Here is a 25,305-nt window from a genome sequence, read left to right as displayed (position 1 = left end):
AATACGTACTGTAATTAGTCCATTACATAGTAAGAGCAAATTACATAGAAATAACAATTGTGCATAAACAGCTTTTGCTGGGAAGCCAGAGGATTGAGAGTCAGCAGACCTGGATTCAGCCTCTCTGATATTAACTAGCTGGGGCAAGTCAATTCCTCTCTCTGAGCCTCAGTTTCCTCATCTGCTCAAAAAGGAATTAGCTAGATCATCGCTAAATTCAGCCCTGAAGTTCAATAATTATGTTTCAAATGACCCAAACAAGCCTGTAACTATGTCCTCCAGCCTAGAGTCAGTAGTCAGAGAGATAAAGCATGCATTAGTATATCAAATACAAAACTTCTCCTTTCTAGTCTTCTAGCCCCACGTGTGCAAGGAGCACCAGGAAATTTCAGCTACTGAGGATCATGACGCACAGCTGCAGCTGCTTCCTCTTCTGCCAGAAATGCAAACATGCCCTACCTTAAATAACCCCCTACCTTAAATAACCCTGCTTGTGGGTTTGTGCCACTTATGATTATACCCACTCATTCAACAAGCCTATGCTAAGTGCTGACTATATTTCACGTATGAGATAAGAGATGGGGCTTCCCAGTGATCAAGACAGAATCCTGGCCACAGGCTGGTGGGAAAGTCGGCAAAGAGGGAAGGATCATGCCAAGTAACAACTAGGAAGACGCAGTGAGCACAATATCATTTTATAGTTATATCACTCCTGAATATCTAACGGCAGAGAACTCAATGTTTCCTCACAAAGCACTCTGTGGCCTGTCTTTTCAACTCAATTCCGCTCATCCACCAAGGGAGGGGTGCAAAAGTACAGGACACCCAATCCTGATCTTTGAAGAAATAGTCACGAGGTGTTCTAATACTTAACAGAGAGCAAGAGGTGTCTGCAAGTGACTGCTGTCTCGGGGGGTAGGGGCTAGGAAACAGACTGTGTTTTGCTCATCTGGTTTTATTCTTCAGGATGCCTTTGAGGTATTGGCGGAAAATTATGAGTTTAAAGAAAATGAAATCTGTTGTCTGGAATTTATGAGAGCAGCTTCTGTACTTAAATCTCTGCCATTCACAATCAACAGTATGAAGGACACAGAAGGAATCCCCTGCCTGGGGAACAAAGTGAAGTGTGTCATAGAGGTAAGGGTGAAAGGTGATTCGTCCCAACTCCTGATAGGTAGGGAGGGAGGGAGGGAGAGAGAGAGAGATGCAGTTAGTGGATTTTCCTGTTAACTATATAGATGTGGTATTCATGACTTATTTTCCTTTTTCTCTAATATAGAGTATATATATATTATATAACATATATATTACATAGATAGATAGATACACATATATATATATATATGTGTAATTCATACTCCAATATTTTCTCTCCTGGAGCTATGTGGGGTCAGCTAGTGGGAAAATAACTCTCCCGTATCATTAATCACAGTGAAAGACTCTAGTGACCTAAAAAGCTCAACAGGAGAGGATGCTATGACTTCAAACACAGGCTGTGTGAAGAACCTCACTTCCACTCAGGGGACACTGCCCTTCAGAATGGTGGTGGGTGTGTTGGTCAGTGAGGCTGATTCTGCATCTCTACCTGTATATTCTAAGAAGAGAGCCAGGGATGGGTAGTTATTTATTTAATAATGTTTAAGGATTCCCCGGCAAGGCAAATTGGCCATCCAAGACTAAGTTTCAATACAGTCAAGCTCAAGGTAAATTATTCAAGGGAAATAATCCCAACTCTATTTAGAGGATGTTGGGTGGCTCTGAGCTAGACATCATAAGGGCTTGAACCCAGATTAGCTTTTCAATGGGTCCAAAATTAACCGGCTCAGATGAAAAGTCCTCTTGTTTCAGCTAATTTATATTCATTGAAAAGAAAACTATCTCAAATATTTAGACAGACCTTTGTCAGTGAATCTTTTGGTTTGGTGTTCTGTAGATTCGGACCCTAATCATTCTGTACCTTCCTCCTTGAGGATTGTAAAGGGGTCCTTGGAAATATAATAACCTGAGATTTTTCCAGCAGGAAATGTCTTATTTTCTCCAAATCAGCTAAGGAAATATCCTGTATACAACAGGTGTATTTCATGAATAATTAAGCTACTAGATCTGGGGATTTGAAAATCTTAGACTGCAGTTAACATCACTAATGTAATATATTTTTCAACTGTTTGTGCAGGAAATTATTGAAGATGGAGAAAGTTCTGAAGTTAAAGCTGTGTTAAACGATGAACGATATCAGTCCTTCAAAGTACGTGATTTTTATATGTACTTATCAAAAATGTTTTTTCAGTTAATCCTATTACTTATTCTAAGTGGTTGTATTAGTCAGTTTGGGATACCATAACAAAATGTCACAGAGGGCTTCCCTGGTGGCACAGTGGTTGAGAGTCCGCCTGCCGATGCAGGGGACACAGGTTCGTGCCCCGGTCCGGGAAGATCCCACATTCCGCGGAGCGGCTGGGCCCGTGAGCCATGGCCGCTGAGCCTGCGCGTCCGGAGTCTGTGCTCCGCAACGGGAGAGGCCACAACAGTGAGAGGCCTGTGTGCCGCAAAAAAATAAAAATGTCGCAGACTGAGTGACTTAAACAACAGATATTTTCTAACAGTTAGAGCCTGGAAATCTGAGATTGGGGTGCCAGCATGGTTGGGCTCTGGTTAGGACTCTCTTCCTGGTTTGCAGACGGCCTCCTTCTCAACGTGTCCTCGCATGACACAGAGAGAGAGCAAACTCTCTGGTGTCTCTTCTTATAAAGGCACTAATCCCATCATGAGGACCCACCTCATGACCTCATCTAAACCTAATTACCTCCCAAAAGCCACATCTCCAGATACCAACACACTGGAGGTTAGGATTTCAACATATGAATTTGGGAGGAGGGGGCACAATTCAGTCCATAGCAGTGGTCTAGGAAGCAGATGCCTAAATAAATATGGGTGCCCGAGCTTATCGCCATGCTATGGTGAGATACAAATGACCTTACCTCCCAAGAGTCTGTCACTCCTGGGTACACTAAGACTGTGAGACAAAACAAACCTACTCTTAAAGAACAAACCTGTTCTGTAAGAAACCTGCTCCTCACTGAATCCTTGTCTACTTTGAAGCAGGGTTTGTTACCTCCGAATGTTCCCTACCGTGGAGTTGCAGGGGCCAGAGACTTCCACCTACCAATCCCTTGGGTTCAGAAGTGATGCTCAGGCTAAACTGTGGTCAAGGGCAGAAGGCCAGGCTCAGAGGGCAAACAGACTGGGCTGAGTCTGGGCTCTGACACTTATCAGTTGTGTGATGGTGGAGAGTTTATGCAACCTACAGGTGCATCCCTCTTTAAACTGTGAGGGTGAATATGCATGAGTGTGTGTAAGACATTCTTGGCAAAGGGTTGAGTACAGATCCCCGTTGTCACGCATTGACAGTACAGGCAATCCTTATTGGATATCTGGACGCCCTCGGCAGCGCCAGAAGCTGGCTCCTCACTTCTGCTTCATTTAGTAGTAACATACGTCAGGAAGGGACCCTCCTGAAATAGAAATGCCTCTGAAAAATTACCATTGCCCACCCGCTTGTCATATTCAGGAGGAGCTAGGTCAGAGATTTGTTTACACCTTTTCTTAATCACTTGACCTTGAAAAGTATCATTTCATTGACATAATGATTGTTTTAGAAACTAAAGGCATGCCTTTCCCTTTGTTTCAGCTCTTTACTTCTGTATTTGGAGTGGGATTGAAGACATCTGAGAAATGGTTCAGGATGGGGTTCAGATCTCTGAGTAAAATAAGGTCGGACAAAACCTTGAAATTCACAAGAATGCAGAAAGCAGGTGAATTGTCTCTCCTAAAAAAATCTCATGTTGTTGCCATGGGCTGGTCAGGTTGTGGTAGGGATCTGTCTGCTGTACTTCAAACGTCAACTCCAGTCTTGGTGAGCTGGTCTCTTGTTTGGCCTCTTTTCATGCTATGGCTAAAAGCCCAAGCTTTTGCAATCAGACAGACCTGGATCCAAATCCTGGCTCTGGCACTCTCCAGTCGTGTGATCTTCAGAAAGTTAGTTAAAATCTTTGAGCCTTCGTTACCTCATCTATAAAAGGGAGGTAACATCGGTATGTAAGTGGGGAATAGATCAGATCTTGCAGGCAAAGCGCTTAGCCTGGCACAGAGCAAATACACCCTGCATGAAGGCTGCTGTCATTCCTTTATCCCACTGTCAAACCTGGTTGCACCATTGATCTAGTTCTTACTGAACTGACTCTTCCAGATATTTGGGTCCTGGCTGGGTAAGAGGTATGGGTGAGGAATCCAAGACAGAAAGTTGACCTGGAGGGTTGGGGAGTAAAGAATATTTTAACGGGGGCTCCCCTGGTGGCGCAGTGGTTGAGAGTCCGCCTGCCGATGCAGGGGACGCGGGTTCGTGCCCCGGTCTGGGAGGATCCCACGTGCCGCGGAGCGGCTGGGCCCCGTGAGCCATGGCCGCTGAGCCTGCGCGTCCGGAGCCTGTGCTCCGCAATGGGAGAGGCCACAACAGTGAGAGGCCCGCGTACCACCAAAAAAAAAAAAAGAATATTTTAACGAACTAGAACTGTTGCTTGGTACAAATACATATCTGCTTTAGAAACTGTAAGACACCAGGACATAGAAGGGAAACCGTGGAAATCTAGACAGGGGTTTATCTACCGAACCAGGACTCCTTAACCCAGAAGAGTGTAGAGACAGGCATCTGAAATCCTGGCAGGGCCTCACGGAGGTAGTGAAGGTGGCTTGGTCACTTCTATTTATGGAGGGTCCTGGTATATTTTTTTCAGTCAAGAAATGTCCAAAAACAGGGTCAAAAATTGTATGATTTAAATGTTTATTTTTAATATGCAATAGAAATACAATATAACTGGGATTTGAAAGGAAGTCACAGCCACAGTTCTAAGCACTATGGCTTCTGAGTTACAAAGAAAGAGGATGTTGTCAACATTTTTAATCATATGAAAGTAAGGGAATCTTCTACAAGAGGAGACCAGAGAGAAAAGAAAAAAGAAAACAGCTATCTTCTAAGTGATGAAAAGAAACAAGCAAGAGGAGAGGAAGAAATCAATTCTTGGTGGTTCACATCAACGCTACTATAGAATTCCCCAACTGCATAAAGTTGCTAGCCTCCAAAAAATTGCTAATAAGCCTTATAAGATGCAACATAGGAACTAAAAGAGCCTAAGGAAAATAAAGACCCATATTCATATCCTGGGCTTCTGAAAGTGCACACTTAATAAGCGTGATGTACACCAGCTCTAGAGTTGCCATAGAAATATATACATAAGTATTAAAATATACATAAGTATTAAACATGGTTCAGAATGATAGTAAGGGCTGTCAACACATAGAGAGAAAGTGGGAGGCAATGCCGTGTTTCCCTTAGATGAAAACTTTTATCAACTGACACCGAATGCTCTTGGGATCCAAGTAGTTCCCAATTCCCCAGCTCTGTAAAGATTTTTCTCTTCCTATTTGGGCTCTTCCAGACAGATGAATGAAGCAGCTATTATTCTCTCAATCCATCAGTGATGGCCATCCGACTATTTAATGCTTTTGTTTTATGTAGAACTCGAGGAATGCCTTCCTATCATACTTATAGCTGAAAAACCCAGGCTTTATGTATCCCTTGTAGCAGCGCTACAATGAATGGATTTGTCAACGGGAATAGTTTAACATTTTGCCAAGAGTAAGCTAACTGAACATGTTGAAAGTACGATCCAGGGGTTAAACCCTGATTCAGTTTTACTTATAATCATACTTGGTTTTAATTCCCTGAGGCTTGAAGATTCACATGCCACATTGGTTTCTGAAATATAACAGCACACATATAACACTGTACAGGGTAATAAGTTTCTTGTAATAAGTTCACCTCCCTACCATACCCAAAAGGAAAGCCAATTAAGTTGCTTTCATGGGTGTCAACAAATTATTAAACTATCATCTCCATGTTTGTTCCTGATACCTGCATATGTCCTTAAAGAAATTTTTGTTAATCATGACTTTTGGTTTAGGTACATCCTGAATAAGCACAGGAGTTTTTTTTTTTTTTTTTTTTTTTTGATATGTGGGCCTCTCACTGTTGTGGCCTCTCCAGTTGCAGAGCACAAGCTCCGGACCGCAGGCTTAGCGGCCATGGCTCACGGGCCTAGCCGCTCCGTGGCATGTGGGATCCTCCCGGACCAGGGCACGAACCCGTGTCCCCTGCATCGGCAGGCGGATTCTCAACCACTGTGCCACCAGGGAAGCCCAGCACAGGAGTTTTATGGTTACCAAATGAGTTGTACTGTGAATATCAGCCATGATGAAATTTTTGTATCCAAAAAGAGCCAAATGGAGCATTGTTGCTCAATTTTTTTCACATTTATACATTATTTGTTTAATTTTACTAAATTGATTTTTTAAAATATGGTAAGAACACACATGAGATCTACCCTCTCACCAATTTTTCTTCCATTGGTATCATAATTTATTTACCCATTTCCTGTTGATGGACATTAGAATTATTTCCAGTTGTTGGCTATGAACATTCTTGTACCTGTGGATATATGTCCTCATTTCTCTTGTGCATACACCTAGGAGTGAAATTGCTGGGTCAGAGGCTGAATAGCTATTGATTTAGCTCTAGCAGACACCCCACCAGCACTGTGTCAGATACATAAAATGCAAATATCTTCTCCCAGTTGGTAGCATGTTTCTTCATTGCTTGATAATGTCCTTCGATGAATATACGTTCTTATATTCAATGAAATCCAAATTATCAATCTTTTCATTATAGTTAGTGCCCCCGCGCCCCTGCTCTGTTTCAGAGATATTTGCTTATCCTCAAGACCATAAGATATTTTCCTGTTTTCCTTCAGAACCCTGATTCTTTTTAACTTTTGCATTGAAGTCTATGATCCACATCACATTTACTAATGAATTTTTGAGTGGGCAATAGAGTACTGTTAATGGAGTATCGTGTGGCAGGCACAACGATGCCAGAAGATCTCTGCTGAAACTTTGTACCCGTTGCACAGCAACACCCTGAAAGCATTGCTTTTTAAATCAAATGCTCCACACACAAAAATGGCCATATTGCAATAAAAATGTGGCTTTATTTTATTATTTTTTTTAGCATCTTTATTGGAGTATAATTGCTTTACAATGGTGTGTTAGTTTCTGTTTTATAACAAAGTGAATCAGCTATACATATACACATGTTCCCTTATCTCTTCCCTCTTGCATCTCCCTCTCCCTCCCACCCTCCCTATCCCACCCCTCTAGGTGGTCACAAAGCACCGAGCTGATCTCCCTGTGCTTGTGGCTTTATTTTGAAAAAAGAGAGAGAGTTTTAGGATTGATATAAAAAACAATAGTGTTCTACAAGCTGTGTGGTTTGGTATTGGGCACAGTTTATAGATGTATTATTGTGAACATTATCTTCTCTTGGTCCTACCAATATGATTCTGCAACTGTCCTTATTTAGAGATAACATGGGAAGTTTGAATTAGAGAATTTTGTGACTGTGATGTTCTAGCCAAATGGGCTTCCTGCCTCCTCCCTCCCGTGATCCTGGAGGCGAGAAGGACCAACATGGTGGCTCCATATCTGTCCAGAGAGCAGTGATGGGTGAAACTGCTAGGAGGTAGACTTAAGCTCATAAAAATAAAGAACTCTTTTTTTTTTTTTTTTTTGCGGTACACGGGCCTCTCACCGTTGTGGCCTCTCCCGTTGCGGAGCACAGGCTCTGGACACGCAGGCTCAGCGGCCGTGGCTCACGGGCCCAGCCGCTCCGCGGCATGTGGGATCCTCCCGGACCGGGGCACGAACCCACGTCCCCTGCATCGGCAGGCGGACTCCCAACCACTGCGCCACCAGGGAAGCCCAATAAAGAACTTTTGACGCTCCCCCGCCAATTTGTTTTTGGTGAGAACAAGTAGGATCTACTTTCTTAGCAAATTTCAAGTATACCACAGAGTATTGTTAACTATAGTCACCATGCTGTATGTTAGATTTCCAGAACTTATTCATCCTGCGTATATGAAACTTTGTGCCCTTTGACAAACATCTCTCCTCTGCCCCAACCCTCCAGCCCCTAGTAACTGCTATTCTACTCTCTGCTTCTAAGAGACGTTTTTTAGATTCCACATATAAGTGACATCATACAATACCTGTCTTTCTGTGTCTGATTTATTTCACTTAGCATAATGCCCCCAGTTCATCCACATTGTTGTGAATGACAAGACTGCCTTCTTTTTTAAGGCTGAATAATATTCCATTGTATGCTAATTAGCTCGATTGTGGTAACCATTGCACAATGTGTACACATAGCAAAACCTCCTGTTGTACACCTTAAATTTATACAATTTTTGTCAATTATACCTCAATAAAGCTGGGAAAAAAAGAGAAAGAACTGCCCTCAAAAGACCTGACAATTAGGAAATGGGCAGTTTCTGGAGGTACCAAAGCCTCCCATTATTAGAAAGATTCAGGCAGAGTTGAAATGCCTCCCTCTTGGGGATCCTAGGGAAGAGAGCAGTGCCTTATATGGAAGGATACTAGATGGCCCTCAGGCTCTATGGAGCTCTCCTGCACCCTGCTCCCTCCCCTCCTCCGCTTCATCCCAATTCTTGGAGAAAAAGCTCCCATCTCCTTCACTCCTCTGCTCCACGCCTCACTCTGTGGGTCTGTGCGGTTAACCAAGCCCTTAGAACAACTCTTCATCATGACCACTCTGTCTGAGCTTTCGCTTATTCGTGATGGTCAGACAAAGAATCAATAAACCAAACCACCAGAGACATTTTCCGACTCTCCTCAGATGCAAATCTACCCTCTTCCAATTCTTTTTGTTTTTTTAATAAGTTTACGTATTTATTTATTTTTGGCTGCGTTGGGTCTTCGTTGCTGCGCACAGGCTTTTCTCTAGTTGCGGCGAGCGGGGGCTACTCTTCGTTGTGGTGCGCGGGCTTCTCATTGCGGTGGCTTCTCTTGTTGCGGAGCACGGGCTCTAGGCACGTGGGCTTCAGTAGTTGTGGCGCTCGGGCTTAGTTGCTCCGCAGCATGTGGGATCTTCCTGGACCAGGGCTTGAACCCGTGTCCCCTGCATTGGCAGGTGGATTCTCAACTACTTCACCACCAGCGAAGCCCCCTGCCTTCCTATTCTTGACGTCAATTCTTTACTTCATCGATGACCGTGCAACCCCAAATCTTCCCACCCCAAATCTTTATGCATTATCTTTTTAAAATAATAGGGCACAGCTTATTGATCAGGAGGGAAGTCAGATTTCAATAGGAAGTCAGATTTGAATAGCTTGGTTCTAGGATGTGAAACATTGCCTCTTCCTTAGTCAGGAAATTGTAAGTCTCTCAGTAAGAAAGAAAAGAGCCATTGTTAACATGAAAAATTCACAACCAAGAAAATGCAGATCACTCGGTCTCTGTGGAACAGTTTGGCGTTGATGTCTGTGGCCACGTTAGCTCTATGTGGGGACGAATCCCCTCTCACTGAGGGCTGGTCATTTCACACAAGACATGTCCCTTTCTCCATTGACCTGTCCAATGGCCTCTCAGGATTCCTCTATTATGAAGACCTTGTCAGCTGTGTGACCAGGGCCGAAGCAGAGGCAGTCGGTGTGCTGGTTAAAGAGGCCGTCTGGGCGTTTATGCCTGATGCCTTCGTCACCATGACAGGAGGATTCCGGAGGTAAATAATGATGACAGCTGCTTTTACTTCCCCTGCTCTAACACCTTCAGTGGCTCCCCTCGCGCAGCAGTTTGGGCACAAAAGGCCTTTGGGGGCCTGGCGCCAGCTTCTCTCTGCAGCCTCATCTCCTGCACCTCATGTTTCACTCCAGCAACCCCAAGTGGCTTGTCATTGTCAGCACACACGGAGCTCTTTCTCGCCTCTGTGACTTTGCTCCATCCCACCTTTCTGCTTGGGCTTGTTTTCCTCAACTCATCAGCTGGCTCATTCTCCTCATCCTTTAAACTTCAATTCAGATGCCACCTCCCCCAGAAAGCCTTCCTTGATTCCCTCCTCCCCATGCTGGGCGAGGCACCCCTCCTCAGTTCTCCCTGGACAGCTGTCAAGTAATTTGTGTGTATTGTTTGTATGCGTGTTTCTCCACTAAGGTTTGGGAGCTTAGTACTCAGTGAGAGCCAGTGCGTGGTGCCTAGAACACAGTAGGCACTCAAGAAATGTTGGTTGCGTCAACGAGTGAATAAATAAACTCTTCACAGAGATGTGTGCAATATTCGGATATTGAAGCCCCGTTTCAGAAAGAGACTCCTTCCCTCCCACACCCTTCTCCATCTCTCCCCATGGTCCTCTTACATGGTGGCTGTTGAGGTGACGTAGAAAGTGGGAACACAAGATCAAATCCAAGAAAATGCCCTTAGTCTATGTCATAATTGCAAGAACCCTACCTCATATTACGTGAATATCATTCTTGGTTTGCGTGTTGTCCAGCTTGTCTCTGGTGTGTGGGAGTGTGTGCATGTGTGGGTGTGGAGAAGAAATCATCTTTGCCATTTTTACCCACATGTACATAACCATCTACATACCGCGTATGATTTTTTAATTTTTCTGTGTCATAAATTTATTTTACAAGGAGGAGAGTTGTGTAACCAAGGATCGTTTGTTTAAAAAATACATCATGAGCATTTTGTGTTGCAAACCTTAAGCATGGGGCATAGAAACACAGGTGACTTTTTTAAATTGAGAGCTAAAAATCTAATTTATTTCAATTTTATACAATTTTTAAAATCAGGCGTAAGAAGACTGGGCATGATGTAGATTTTTTAATTACCAGCCCGGGATCAACAGAGGATGAAGAGCAACAACTTTTGCCTAAAGTGATAAACTTATGGGAAAGAAAGGTAAGAAGAAAGATCATAAGTAGATGTTTGCACACTCAAGAATTATATTAATACCGTTGAATTTGGCACACTATTGACCCTGTAAATGCGTAATGATCATCTAACTGATTCTCAGTCGTTTGCAACAGCTTACACAGTGCCAGTGACATGCAGTGGGACTTACCTGCTTTGGGCCCGAGAGTCCCGGTTGTGAGCTTGTGTATACACACTCGTCCTATTACCAAAGGGGCCGAGGGCGGCTTGTCTCTGTGTTGGACGCGCAGAGGCATCAGAGCCCTAAACAAAACGAACAGCGTGTGCTGAGAAGACCTGGGAGGTGTGAACCAGGGTAGAGCAAGCTTAGGGGTGGGGCTAAGACTAGGATAAAATCGGCCCAAGAGGTGTTGGGGCTGCCTTGGACTCTATGTTGGTCAATAACCACCTTGACTTTGTGCTGAGATGGGAAGAAGTGAGCTAATGAGGGCAAGCTGGGCCCAGCAGACGTCATGGCTCAGGAGCCCCCACCCACTGAGATCAGGTTTGCCCCGGGCCGCATATTGCCCAGTGGAGGGAACTAAGGATGACCCTACCGCCAGAGCCACCTGCAGGGCCCTGACTCCTGCCCAGAGCACTGGGGAGACCAGAGGGCCCTTCCCTAGGAACCCGTAGGCCTGGATGGCTTGAGGAGGCTGGGGCTGGTGTTTTTCCAGCACAGCTTCATTTTTCCTGAGTGATTTAGCGTCTTCTGGGTGTGGACAAATCTCCCTGACACACAGGAGAAAGAAGATCTCAGATACAGTTAGTCTAAGAAACACACAACCCTGGTGCCCGGAGTACCAGAATTGAAGACCCAACTTTGGAACCAGATCCAAATTCACGCACGAGGCCCCTCTCTCTCTCAGGAGTGGGGATCCAGACGGCCAGGAGCTCTGAGAGTGAACATCATAGGCTGAGCCAGGGGAATGCCAGACGAGAGAGAGTCAGCCGAACCTAGGCTGGCCCTACTTCTCCGCTGGAGCAGGAAAGCTGAAAGATTCTCATGGACAGAGACCACCCTGAGGGCCTCTGCCAGCCACGGCCTGGGTGGAGAGAGGGCTGACTGGACCCCCATCCGGGGCTCTGGCAAGAGTGGACCTATTTGACCTTGGTATACAGTCACCACCGTCCCGGTGCTCTGAGACTGTCCCAGCCCGACACGGGATGGGGTTGCGAGAAGGGGACATGGAGCCTCATTTTCCTTGGTCTTTCTTTGGCCGCCAGGCAGCCATACTGCCGGTCCCCAAGCAAAGAAATGGGCAGACACTGGTGCAGGCAGAGGTTAAGCACGTGGGTTTTAGATTTGGGATTTTAAAAGCACAACCCTGCCATTTACTGGCTGTAGGAGCTGGGACTCTTTCCTAGCTTTCTCTTTCCTCATCCGTAAAACAGGGATAGCAAGCCTCTCTCATTTGTTAATTGGAGGATTAACTGAGAGAATTAGATAAGGCATGTGGTGCAGGGCTTGACAAATGCCTATTACACAGTGGCTGTAGTCATGATCTCTCCTGCACGACTGTGTACTGAACTCTGCCGGAGAGCCAGGCACTGCTCCGGGTGAGGGGACCCAGGGGAGAACGCGAGCGGCTGCTCCCCTTCCCTTATTGACAACCAGGCACCAACTCTGTCCACACCCCTGCAGCCCCACGCCTGCCCCCAACACCTCGGTTGTGAATCATGGTTAACTTCTGCCTCTACCTCACTCCCCACCCCTGCCTTTCTTACCAGAATCTGCACTTTCCAGATTAAAATGATTATATCCCATGCAGGCACACTCGAGCACATGCTTACACGACACACGCATATGCACATACGATGTTTTGAAACACCTGCCGAACGAATGAACAGCCAATGGGTATGGTTTTCACTTGCCTATCAGATGAATCTACGTGTGGTCCTTGCAGAAGACCTCTCCGTGGGAGAAAGGGAGGAAAAGAGTTTGGAAATACTGATCTTGGGGGGTGGGTGCCATCCAGAAGAGTCCACTGGCCACCAGCAATTCACCCCAAAGACAGGAGGGCTGGCTGGGTGTAGTTTGGGTTCATGCCTGGTGGGTGGCCCGTCTGTCTATGACCAGCCAAAGTGTCACCACCACGTGGCAATAGTGCAAACACAGTCTACAACTTTTAGGAAGCCAGCTTTGTGAATTCTTTTAAAGGGGGGAGGGAAGTTACAAATTTGGCTTCAAAGTAAGACTGTTTTGATATTTTAATTGCTGGCTTTTCGGATTTACATAATTCAAATTGACATGAAAGGCTGCTATATTGACTCATCTTAGTTAAGGTTCATTAAAAAGCAGAATTGTGTCTTCTGGGAGTTGGTTGGTAGATTTGTCTAGGGCAACATCTGCCTCCTGCACCAGAGGCTCTTCCTGACATCAGCACCCCACACACACACCGCAATCCCCCCACTCCCCACCCCTGCTTCCGATGGTGCCCGTTCTTCCTCATACCTTTTCTGGGAGAGGCACTGAAGGGCCCTGTGCTCCCTCTTCTGAGATCAGCAAAAGGAAAAGCATCCCCTCCTCAAAGTGTGGAGTTGAATTGAAACAATGTCTCTTGTGGGTGGGGGTGGATCGCACAGGAAATGCCAAGTGCTTCTAATAACAATGGCAAATGGAACTAGTGATGCTCCGGGTGTGGTCCCTAGATCAGAAGCATCAGCACCACCTGGGAACTTATTAGAAATGCAAATTTCTCTCTCCCCGCCCCCGCACGAATCACTCTGGGGACAGGACCTCCCAAACCGTGCTTTAACAAACCTTCCAAACGCGTCTGATGATAATATTTGAGAACGTCTGACCCAAAGAATCCGAGAACAAATCATACACCCTAATAGCTATGACTGGATTATTTTCAGGTTATTTGCGCTTTTAGTTGCTACTCCGATTCAGCCGTTAGTTGCATAGTTCTGCCTTTCCGCACCCCACATCTGCCCTGGGCCGTGAGGAAGTCCCACGGAGCAGATAAATTGGAGGAAGGCAGCTTGCTGGGCGTAAGTTTCTGACTCGGCAACGTTCGGTGACGTGCCACCAATTTTGTCTGAGTCTCCAAGGCAGGCAGAGCAACCATCTCAAAATGCTCCCTAGAAAGAGTGAGTCCTCAGGCCCCAACGCGGCTGAGCCTCAGCCACAACCTTTTGGGCCACGTAGACCTAGTCATCAGTATAATATGGAGGGACACTAAGTCCGAACAACCGCATAGAAACCGCACGGCGTTTTGTTCAAAGTTGGTTTGTACTTAAGGGAGTGCGGCAAGTTTCTGAACACTGGTCTGCCGTCAGACCTTGCGGGAGTAGATTCTCTGGCAGCTTTGCCATGAAGTGGGCTTGGCTTGGCCCCTCTGATCGCTAAATTCCTCTGCTGCAGAGGGAGTGTCACACCCACTCCTTGGGTCCCTCTGCTGTAGTGTCGCCAGCTGGGCTCACAACGCAAGGACAAAACGCACCCATGTCTTACTTAAATCTGCAAAGCTTTCTTTAAGAGCGTTCATTAAGAGCCCAGTATAAAATCTCTGACCCTCTGCATCAGGGACTCTTCCTGATGTCTTTCTGTTTATTTTCAGGGATTACTTTTATACTGTGACCTTGTGGAGTCGACATTTGAAAAGCTCAAGGTGCCAAGCAGGCAAGTGGATGCTTTAGATCATTTTCAAAAATGCTTTCTGATTTTAAAGTTGCACCATCAGAGAGTGGACAGTGACAAGTCCGTCCAACAGGAAGGAAAGACCTGGAAGGCCATACGTGTGGACCTGGTCATGTGCCCCTACGAGCAATATGCCTTTGCCCTGCTGGGCTGGACTGGCTCCCGGGTAAGCGCTACCTGTATCCGTGGGATGGTCTTAGCTTTCCAGAAGAGGTAGACTGGGTCTACCTGGGCCCAGGGGAGAGGCAATGGCAGTGGGGGTGGGGATGGGGGGAGACGGACAAGGAAGGGGGAGGGAAGTGGCCAGAAATCTCTAAATCAGGGCATATTCCACCTGCACATGGTCAAATGAGACAGATGCATTTAGAAGTTATTCTCAAAATGAGATCCCCTCTGAAGTAGGATATTGGGATTGACATGTATACACTGATGTGTATAAAATGGATGACTAATAAGAAAATAAATAAATAAATAAACATTTGAAAAAATATATGACACACACAAAAAAGAAAGAAGCCAAGATACAAAAGGCCCCATATTGTATAAATCCGTATGAAATCTCCAGAACTGGTAAATCCATAGAGACAGAAAGCAGATTAGTGGTCTCCAGGGGCTAGGTGGAGAAGAAAAGGAAGTGACTGCTAACAGGCATGGATTTCTTTTGGGGTGATAAAAATGTTCTGTAATTACAGATTAGTGATAGTTGGACAACTTCATAAATATACCAAAAGCCACTGAATTGTACACTACAAAACAGTAAATTTTACTGTATGTGAACTATGCCTCAATTTAAATAAAGAATACATGAATTAGCACAAACTATGTAGTTAGTGAAACTTACTGATATATTAAATGAAGCATATCTTAAGTATTTCATCTGTCACGAAATCTTACCCTTCTAAAAAGTCTAAGAAACTTGTTTTTATGATGTAAACATTTTTATTATTAAAAATAATGTCACAACGGTCCATCATTTTTACCGTGTCTCAATGTACCCATCAAAACTTCAGATTAAAAAAGACTTTAAGAAGAAAAGTTGCAAATTAAAACAAAACCAAGTACAGATTTTTGTGTGTGTGTGTGTGTGTGTGTGGTACGCGGGCCTCTCACTGTTGTGGCCTCTCCCGTTGCGGAGCACAGGCTCCGGACGCGCAGGCTCAGCGGCCACGGCTCACGGGCCCAGCCGCCTCGCGGCATGTGGGATCTTCCCGGACCCGGGCACGAACCCGTGTCCCTTGCATTGGCAAGCGGACTCTCAACCACTGCGCCACCAGGGAAGCCCCCAAGTACGGATTTATACTAGTTACACGATTCCCTTAGAGTGGCTCATGAATCATTGGTATATTCTGAGCATCGTAAATGATTATGATTACAGACTTATTTACACAAGGTAAAGTTTATAAATCTTTGACTAGGAGTCAAATTTCTAACAAGGAGTCAATGATGGCTAATGTTTTATTTTGTGCCGCAATGGTGTCCAAAGCCTAGTATTTCTGCTCTTGCTATGTCTCAATTCTATTAATTCCCTTCTGGGGAAAAAAAAAAAAAGACAATTCTACAGGAACTCAGAACAACTGCATGTGATAGCTTAAAATCGTATTAATTCAAATTAATATTACTGGAGGAATGTATGACATTACTACCATAAAATAATAATGTGTGAATTATTAATATATGAAAATAAAATAATCTTCTTATTCCTACTACACAGAGAAATTCATTTTCATTCTAGAGAAGTATACTTAATTGCCAAGCCAAGAGCCTGCCTACTTCATTCATTAAGTCAACAACTATTGGCTGAGCAGTTATTGTGTTCACAATATTATAAGGAATACGAAGATACTAGTCCCCACGCTCAAGGGATTTATAATGTAATACAAAGTGGAAGTGGGCAGGTAATAGAATATGCAGGGGGGTGGATTATAAATGTTGAGGCTCTTACAGTTTAACCTATAGGTAACAGGGAAACTATTAAATGATCTGAACCGTCTACTGAGTTAAACTAGGAGATTAACACAATAGTCTAGATAAGGACGAGAAAGATCTAAATTAAAGTAATGGCGGGGAAGGACAGATGAAGAAAGACTCTCAAGTCTTATTTAGGTGGTAAAATCAGTAGGACTTGGGTGACTCCATATAGAGGAAGCAATACCATCTAGAAGTTAAGGCTTGCATAGGCTTTGAAAACACACTGAAAAAAAAAAAAAAAAAAAAAAAAAGAGATCCCCTGACCAGCAGCATCAGTCTTACCTGGAAACAGGTTAGACATGTAAATTCTCATCCCACCTCAGACCTTCTGAATCAGAAACTCTGGGGGAAGAGCCCAGCAATTTGTGTTTGAAAGAACCCTGCAGGTGACACAGCTAAAGTATGAGAACCATGGAAGCAGAGAAAGCAGTCTGGTGGCTAAGGGCACAATTCGGCTCATCCCAGACCTGGTCACAAGGCCCTGCTCTGACTCTTACCACTTAGGTGATCTCCGTCAAGTTCCCCATGTCCTCTAAGACTTAGTTTTCCCATCAGGAAAGTCAGGGCAAAAATGCCTGCACCTCCCTGGGTTGCAGAGATCCAGAGAGATGAAGCTGGCAAAGCCCCCAGCACCACGCCAGGCACGGGGCCAGTGCTGGCCGGGTGGCAGCTCCCATCATGTGATATCCATAGACATGGTGCCCGAGATTTGTGCCATTAGCTTGTGCTCCACCCTCCCAGCCAACACCCCACACTGTTTTCCCACGTAGTTGGCTGTTGCTTTGAGTGACATGAGTCGTTACAGGATTTTATATGATAAATGACGTAGAAATTAATTGTCCTCAACCTTGAGTTAAATGTCAGGTGTGTTTGCTTTTGGCCAGAATCATTTCAGCACAGGATCTCAGCACTAGAGCTTCTTACCCTAATCAAAAACGTTGGCTGGCATCTTTCATTCATAAAAATTAGGAAAGCTGATGAAACAATACATCATAAATGCACTTTGTTTGATAGACATACATCTTTGGGAACAGAGTCTGTTGGGAAAGGGGAGAGTTCCAAAAAGAAGTCCAAAGTTATACAAGGTCATGACAGTCAGGATTCGCTGGCAGAAATGGTTGTTCTTTGTCCACTTTGTTTTTAACATGGGCATCTCTTCAGCACATTTTATTCTCTTTTCTCAGAGTTCTCAGAAATTACTGTTATTGGCTCTGCGGGGCACTAACAGAGCACTAAGCTCTCCCACTTTTTAGCTGGGTGACTTTAAAGAAATTATAACCTCTTCAAGTCCTAGTTGCCCCATCTATATTGTGGAAAATAGTGGCGCCCACCTCCCAAGTTTGCCATCCGGTTAAATGAGATGCATGTGCTTAAATGTGGTAAGGGCTCAGCAAACGGTAGCTACTTGTGTTCTCATCTTTACGCCCCCGCTTATGTGACCACTGAACACGATGTATTTTGTCCCCAGGTGGATACATATTGGTGGGTGACCAGGTTTAGGTCTGGTCTAAAATTTTGTAGGTGAGAAATTTAATTTCACCTTTTAACCCAAAGATTTCAGCACCTGGGAAATGTTCTTAAGTCACTTCACCCATTAATCTCACCCCAGTTTGGGGTCATTAACTTACCAGGTTGTCTCGTCTACTAAGCTGACAAAGCTTCCTTTGGATCTTGTGCCCTAAAGATTTCCTGAGTAGAACGCATCCACTGGGACACATTAAGCTGAGGTTTTTCTAGAACCATCCAAGTACAGTGCAATTTCTGGACTGGGTATGGACTTCATTAGTTAAAAAAAACAAACAAAAGAAGCTTTTGTTTTCCTCTGGATCATATTTCTTCAAACTAGATCTGCCGTTTGTCAGCATGACTTTATTGGCTGAGATTCCTTCAAGAGTACTGTCCACATTTGTGTCTGATGCTAGAGGAAGTACACTCTCTCCTCCAGAAACACATGGGCAATGGTGGCTAGATGCCTAGGCTACCCCAGCCTCTTTACTAGCCCAGATGGCTCCCTTTCGCCGACTTTAAAAAGCATCTCTTCCTGGGCTTCCCTGGTGGCGCAGTGGTCGAGAGTCCGCCTGCCGATGCAGGGGACGCGGGTTCGTGCCCTGGTCTGGGAGGATCCCACGTGCCGCGGAGCGGCTGGGCCCGTGAGCCGTGGTCGCTGAGCCTGTGCTCCGCGACGCGAGAGTCCACAACGGTGAGAGGCCCACGTACCGCAAAAAAAAAAAAAAAAAAAAAAAGCATCTCTTCCTTAAAATACCTTACTGCCATTTCCCAGAAATTTGTCATAAGAAACATGCATATTTACAAAGACTACACAGTGAGTGGCGCCCTCTAGAGTTTTGCAGTGCACAGCTTGCACAACTGTATGCAGCATGCACGGACCAACCTCTGAAGTGTGTTGTGACCAGTGATACAACCAGACTGTACTATCACTGCCCCTGCTCAATGTTCAGCTTTCTTTATCTGAAACAAAAGATACCATCCTTGCCCTGCCTATCTCACAGGGTTGTTGAGAGAAACTAAAGAGCTTGTAAAGCAGAAGGCAGAACTGTCCAGGGTAAAGAGCCTGAGCTTTGGGATTCAGAAGTCTGAGTCTTAGCTCTATCATTGGCTGTGTGGCCTTGGGTAAATTACTTAGGGTCTCTGGGCCTCCTTTCTTCATCTGAAAAATGGGGCTAATAACAGTACCAACCTCACGGGATTGTAATGAGGATTAAATTAGACAGCGCCTTCATCTTAACACAATTCTGAGGCTAATTGTATACTTAATACTTTTCTTTTAGAAGTATTGTTAGACTCTTTTAGAAGCTGTTAAATACTAGCGATAATAGAGTAGATCAGAAATTAATATAAAGCAAGAAAGCCCAGCACCTAGCACAGGGTAATCTCTCCGTAAACATTAACTAGGATATCATTGCCTGGATTATGACCACAGCTGTTCTGACTGGTCTCTTGCCCCCTACAGCCGAGTGATCCTGTCATAACCTAAGTCAGATCGGGTCACTCTCCTGCTCAAAACCTGGCAGGGGCTCTGCATTCAACGCAGAGTAAAGGCCTTCCAGTGGCCACGAGGCCCTGCGTGGTCTGCCCACCCCCTCATGTCTCTGAGCTCCTCCCCATTGCTCTCTCCCTAACCAGCCAGGCTCGCCCCTCCCTAAGGCCTCTGTTCTAGCTGTTCTCTCTGCACGGTCTGCTCTTCCCAGAGTCCACTTGGCTAGCTCCTTCACCTCGGGCAAGTCCTTGCTCAGATCCTACCTCCTTTATGAGGCCTGCGCTGTACACAGCATGACCTTTTAACATATCATGTAATTTATTTATGCTGTTACTGCATCTTATTTGTGTCCCCTGTTGAATCCAAGCCTCACCAAGGCAGACATCATTGTTTTGTTCTCTGTTATATTCCAAGCATCCAGAACACACCTGTCACATCGTAGGTGCTCAATAAGTATTGGTTGAGTCAATATTATTACCCTCCAAATGGAAGACATCATTATAATTCCTAACAGAATAGGGAAAAATGCTCCTGAGGATTTAGCAGAGGAGTCCAGGCATAGATCTCTCACCACACAGAACTGGGGAGCCAAGGGGGGCTTCTCACTGCACCTGTTACCCCATCCTCTCCAGCATCCCCCCATGCCCAGCCGTTGCTCCAAGTGCTGGGGGGACTGCAGGAAAGTGGCCCAGGGCTGTAGGAGGCCGTGTGCTAAGCAACGCTCCTGTACTTTCACGGACCAGCAGCTACTGCACCCAGAAGCTGCTTCACCCTGATTCTTCCACAGCCATAGTTTCTCCTCCACTCCCTTATAAAGAACTTCTGGCTGGAAAGTCTGTCTTCACATACCCAGGTGAGGAAGGGCAGTTCCCAGTCTCCGCCAGCTTTCCCATACTTGCCACTAGAGGGCGCAGTGGTTCCATCCTTGCTCCATAATCCCACATGGAAAGGACAAAATTTCTAGATCTGTGCTTCTTAGGAAAATTAACCTCAACGACAACTTCATTCATTGTCCTCCTTTTCCAGGGTTTCCCTGTCCTCTATCTAAGGCTTCAGGTTTTGCCTCCTGGAGCCTCCGAGCCCACCCTGATCATAGGAGTTGCTACCCTGAGGCAGGTGGCTCAGACCATCAGTTTTACAGAATCTCGTATGAGAGGATGTTACAGCCAGAGGGGACCTTACTCATGCACTTCCTCCACCCTCCTGTTTGACCAACCGAGATTCAGAGAGGCTGGGTGACTTGCAGAGAGATGCACAGCCAGACAGGAACAAAATCCAGGCTGGAATCTGGGTCTCCTAACTCCTCATCCTCTTTTATATTAGTGATATTCCAAATAAAAAACAACACCAAGTATTATTTATCCAGCATTTACTCTGGACCGGGTATTATTCTGGACACAATCCTCACAATCCTCATTTAGTCATTCAACAAATACTTGCTGTACATCTTCTATGTGCCAGGCATCATTTGAGGAGGAAATATGGTTATGAACAGAACAAATCAGGTTCCTTTTTTCACAGAGCTTACAGTCTAGTGTGTGCATGTGAGCATGGAGCTTTGTCATCGTAGACTATTGCCCTGGGGGAGAAAATTGCTTGGAGAATGTTTAGTGGAGATAGACATTTCATTACAGTAAGTCCTCTACATACTAACCTTCAAACTGCGAACTTTCAAAGATGCAAACGTGCATCTGGTTCCAGCAAGGAACCAGAACCTGTGCCATCAATGTCAGGCATGAGTGAAATTGCAGCTTGCCCTCTGTCTTCTATTGCTGACAATCCTTCAGCTCTACCATCTCCCACTCCTCTCCCCACTCTAGTCAGTAACTCTTCTTGCCTGTTCACTCGATGCCAGCCCCTGTGTGCCAGCTGTTGTACTGTACTACTGTACTTTTCAAGGTACTGTACTGTAAGATTTTAAATGTTTTATTTTTTGTGTTTGTTTTTTATGTATTATTTATGTGAAACGTATTATGAACCTATTACAGTACAGTACTGTATAGCTGATGGTGTTAGTTGTGTACCTAGGCTAACTTTGCTGGACTTACCGAACAAATTGGACTTATGAATGTGCTCTCGGAACGGAACTCGTTTGTATATAGGGGACTTCCTGTATAGGGATTTAAATATCTCTAAATACATAATACTGAAGACATTCTAGACTTGATAGTAATTTATTTATTTATTTTTAAAAATTTATTTATGTATTTGGTTGTACTGGTTCTTAGTTGCGGCAGGCGGGCTCCCTAGTTGCAGCATGTGGGCTCCTTAGATGTGGCATGCATGTGGGATCTAGTTCCCTGACCAGGGATCGAAGCCAGGCCCAGGCCCCCTGCATTGGGAGCACAGAGTCTTTTTTTTTTTTTTTTTTTTTGCAGTATGATGGCCTCTCACTGTTGTGGCCTCTCCCGTTGCGGAGCACAGGCTCTAGACGTGCAGGCTCAGCGGCCATGGCTCACAGACCCAGCCGCTCCGCGACATGTGGGATCCTCCCAGACAGGGGCAAGAACCCGTGTCCCCTGCATCGGCAGGCGGACTCCCAACCACTGCGTCACCAGGGAAGCCCAGGAGCACAGAGCCTTAACCACTGTGATACCAGGGAAGTCCTGATAGTAATTTATTTTAATTATTTCTTATCCAGCAGTTTGAGAGAGACCTCCGGCGCTATGCTACACACGACCGGAAGATGATGCTGGATAACCACGCTCTATATGACAAGACCAAGGTGGAGCTGTCTCCCTGAGATGGGCCTCTTTGATCCTCATCACCAAGGCTGTCTCCCTGAGTGCTTTTCCAGAACTACTTTTAGTGTCCAGGTTCAGTTTCCTTTGCCCCGAGTGCCCTGTCCCCACAGATCACAGCTGAGGGCAGCTGGAAAGATCCTGATGGAAGCATAGCCCCCACCTGGCCCAGAATGCACCTCAGAGGCTTTGGTCTCAAAGATGATGGGCTAGTTGGACCCCTAGAACCAGTCCAACGGTGAATATTAATTGAGTTTGGTATATCCTTGGTATTTGCAATGAGTAGCTCCAAAGAAAACCAAGGATCCCCCCAAATCACAAATATCACTCAAGTACCCCTCAGATGCAGTGAGAATTAGCATTTTGAGTGATCATATAGGTCATTAATGAGAGTCCACTGCAAGGAGAGCAACAGAGCTGCCCTGAGATGTAGATGAGCAGTCAGCTAGACTCACACACCAGCTGAGACTCATTTGGTGTGCTAGCCTTGCAGTAGTACAAATGCTGCCTCAGCAAAATGATAGGTTACTGTATGAATTAGGAAGAGCTAAATATTCAACTAAGTCCACAAGTGCCAAGATCTACTCTTCCTACGGTGATCAAAGGCACTAAACTAAGCTCCGAGGAGGAAGAAGACACAAAATAACTAGAAGTAACGGCTTTTACCCTTTAGGAGCTTATAGTCTAAATGAGGTGTATTTAGTTAGAGCTGTCTCACAAGTGTCAGAAACCCAATACAAAATGGAAATGGCCAAAAAAAGAAAAGAAAAGAATTTGGCTTACATACTGTAGCATCTGGGATAACATGGACTCCAGGTGTGGCTGTATCGAGGTGATCATGCAAATTTCCCTCAGTGTTGGTTTCACTCTCAGGCAGGGTTTTCCTGTGAATTCCATCCTTCTAGCTTAGCTACCCCTTCAGAAAAGAGCTTCTTTCCTAATAGTTCCAGCAAGAGCCCTAGCTGATGTTCACTGGCCAGGCCTGGGCCATGTGCCAATCCCTGAACCCTTTTCCGTGGCTCTTATTGGCCACGCTTGGGTCATGTGCCCCTCCTTGGAGGTGGGATTAGCCCCACCTGACCCTCAGAGACTGAGAGTAGGGAGGGGTGGTTTCCCAAAGAAAAATCAAGGTGCTGCTGTCCTAAGAGAGGGCTGTGGATGCTGGCAGGAAAGCCTCAGTTGACTAGCATGTGAGTGGACACAGCTTCACATAACACGATGTAGGAAGACTTACAAATTGACAGGTAACAAATAGTTCAACATAAGTGAGTGCCTCCTACAGGCCCAACGCTGTGGTATAACAAGAAGGGCTGGAGAGGAGAAGTGGTGCTTGCTCTAACAGAGATCATGCGGTGGGAGCCTGGTGGGAGCGGGGCAGGTGTGGAAGGCCAGAAGGAGGGCCCAGCATACACAAGTATCCTATAATCACCTCTCCTCCTTACCAATGGCAGCAGTATGTAATTCGAACTGCACAGGAGAATTTCCCAGACCCCTTAAACAGATGGATGACAAGACCTCTCCTGACCTTCTGATTTCATTGGACTGGGGTATAGCTCAGTTTTCAACATTAAAAAAAAAAAAAAACTCCTACAGGTGGTTCTAATGAACAACTGCGCTTAAGAACTACAGATCCGTAGGAAAAATACCAAATGCCTCTAGCTGAATATGTAAGGCTGTCATAATTTTACCTTAATTTATTAAGTTTCGGGGGGTGGGAAAATACAAAAATTACAGAAGTCAGGTAAGATGAATTTTTATCCTCAGAAGCAGGGTAATGTGTTTTGGCAGTAATTTATTTTGACGAACAGTTTTACAATTAGTATTTTCACTATGTCCGCACTGAGATGCTTAACAAAAATATCTGAATGCACGTATGTCTTGTTATGCTTTCAGAGGATATTTCTCAAAGCAGAAAGTGAAGAAGAAATTTTTGCACATCTGGGATTGGATTACATCGAACCATGGGAAAGAAATGCGTAGGAAAAAGTTGTCGACTTCTTTTCTGTTTTGTTTTTTTTTTCAGGTTAGATAAATTATGCTTCACATTATAATGAAAGATGCCTTAGGAAAGTTTGGGATTCTTTAAGTCTTACTGAAATGCAGATTGCTTCTAGAAATAAATAGTTTGGGAAGACGTGGTCATGCCCCACCTGGTAACGGGTTATGCTCTAATAAGCCATTTGTGGGACTGTTACTTAGAATTCACAATGCATTTTCCACAAACACAGTGTTGTAATTGGTGGCTTGTTCTCAGGAAAGCTCATCAAAGCCCACTTTGCCCACAATGTAGCTGAAATACTGTATATTTCTAATAAAAATAGGAGAAAACAAGATGGTGGAGTCTTTTTTATTCACTCAAATATTTTAAACTATTCTTAAGCAAAAATGTAACAAAATGAAAGAATAAAGAGTTTCAGGTTTACCTTGAGGGGCGAAACAGGTTTAATCAGAAGATCAGAGATTCTAGAAGGGGTTGTGGGTCCCTCCTGGAGCTTTTGGAGGAGGGGGACTGAGGCCGGACTCTCAGCTCAGGTCAAAGCCTGCTCCTCCCCTGTCACCTGGAGCTGTGTCCCTTGGTGTCCTGGCACAAGGCCACACATGGGATGTATTCTCACTGCTTTCACTCAGAAGGAAGCACAATTTCCTACACCACCATCTCTGAGTCTCTCTCAGGGAGACGATCTCTCTTGCTCTCTTCATCTTAGGGCACCCAAGGGAACGGAGGCAGCCTTTGGAACTCCCAGGCTGCAGACCCATTTGGACGTCATGCCTTCTCTAGGAAGGCATCGACTCCATGCCTTGAAGAGACCCAAAAGGCCATCTGTTCCAGCTGCTTCTGTGTCCTCAGCCTGCTGGAGAGCTGGGAGGCCTCACAATGATCCTTGCCCTTTCCTTCCAGCCCCCTAAGAGGAGAGGAGATGGCGAGATCCAGGACCCCATAGAGAAGCTTGATGCCCTGCTCTGGGCACAGGGAAGGAGCCTCTTTCCTTTCCTGGTGCTGGAACCTGGAGGTGGGGTGTGCATCAGCTAGTATTGCCCCAAATTCAAACTATCCCCAAACTCAGGGGCTTAAAGCA

The 25,305-nt window shown here is 45.2% G+C and overlaps 1 protein-coding gene across 1 annotated transcript in view; it reads left to right on the top strand.

The window, feature by feature from the left end:
* DNTT (DNA nucleotidylexotransferase) overlaps positions 1-24,537 on the top strand; it is a 38,091-nt gene extending 13,554 nt beyond the window's left edge. Inside the window, exons 4-11 of the mRNA XM_059054521.2 lie at positions 967-1,137; positions 2,174-2,245; positions 3,689-3,812; positions 9,556-9,688; positions 10,755-10,863; positions 14,442-14,687; positions 22,129-22,212; positions 24,122-24,537. Of these exons, the coding sequence (XP_058910504.1) occupies positions 967-1,137; positions 2,174-2,245; positions 3,689-3,812; positions 9,556-9,688; positions 10,755-10,863; positions 14,442-14,687; positions 22,129-22,212; positions 24,122-24,208 (1,026 nt within the window). The 3' untranslated portion in view covers positions 24,209-24,537. The remainder of the gene's footprint in view (positions 1-966; positions 1,138-2,173; positions 2,246-3,688; positions 3,813-9,555; positions 9,689-10,754; positions 10,864-14,441; positions 14,688-22,128; positions 22,213-24,121) is intronic.
* The last annotated feature ends 768 nt before the right edge of the window (positions 24,538-25,305 follow it).

This window comes from Kogia breviceps, chromosome 2 (assembly GCF_026419965.1).
Source record: "Kogia breviceps isolate mKogBre1 chromosome 2, mKogBre1 haplotype 1, whole genome shotgun sequence".
NCBI classification, from domain to species: Eukaryota; Metazoa; Chordata; class Mammalia; order Artiodactyla; family Physeteridae; genus Kogia; species Kogia breviceps.
Note: the sequence above shows the minus strand (reverse complement) of the source record. Positions and strands in the feature narration are given on the sequence as shown.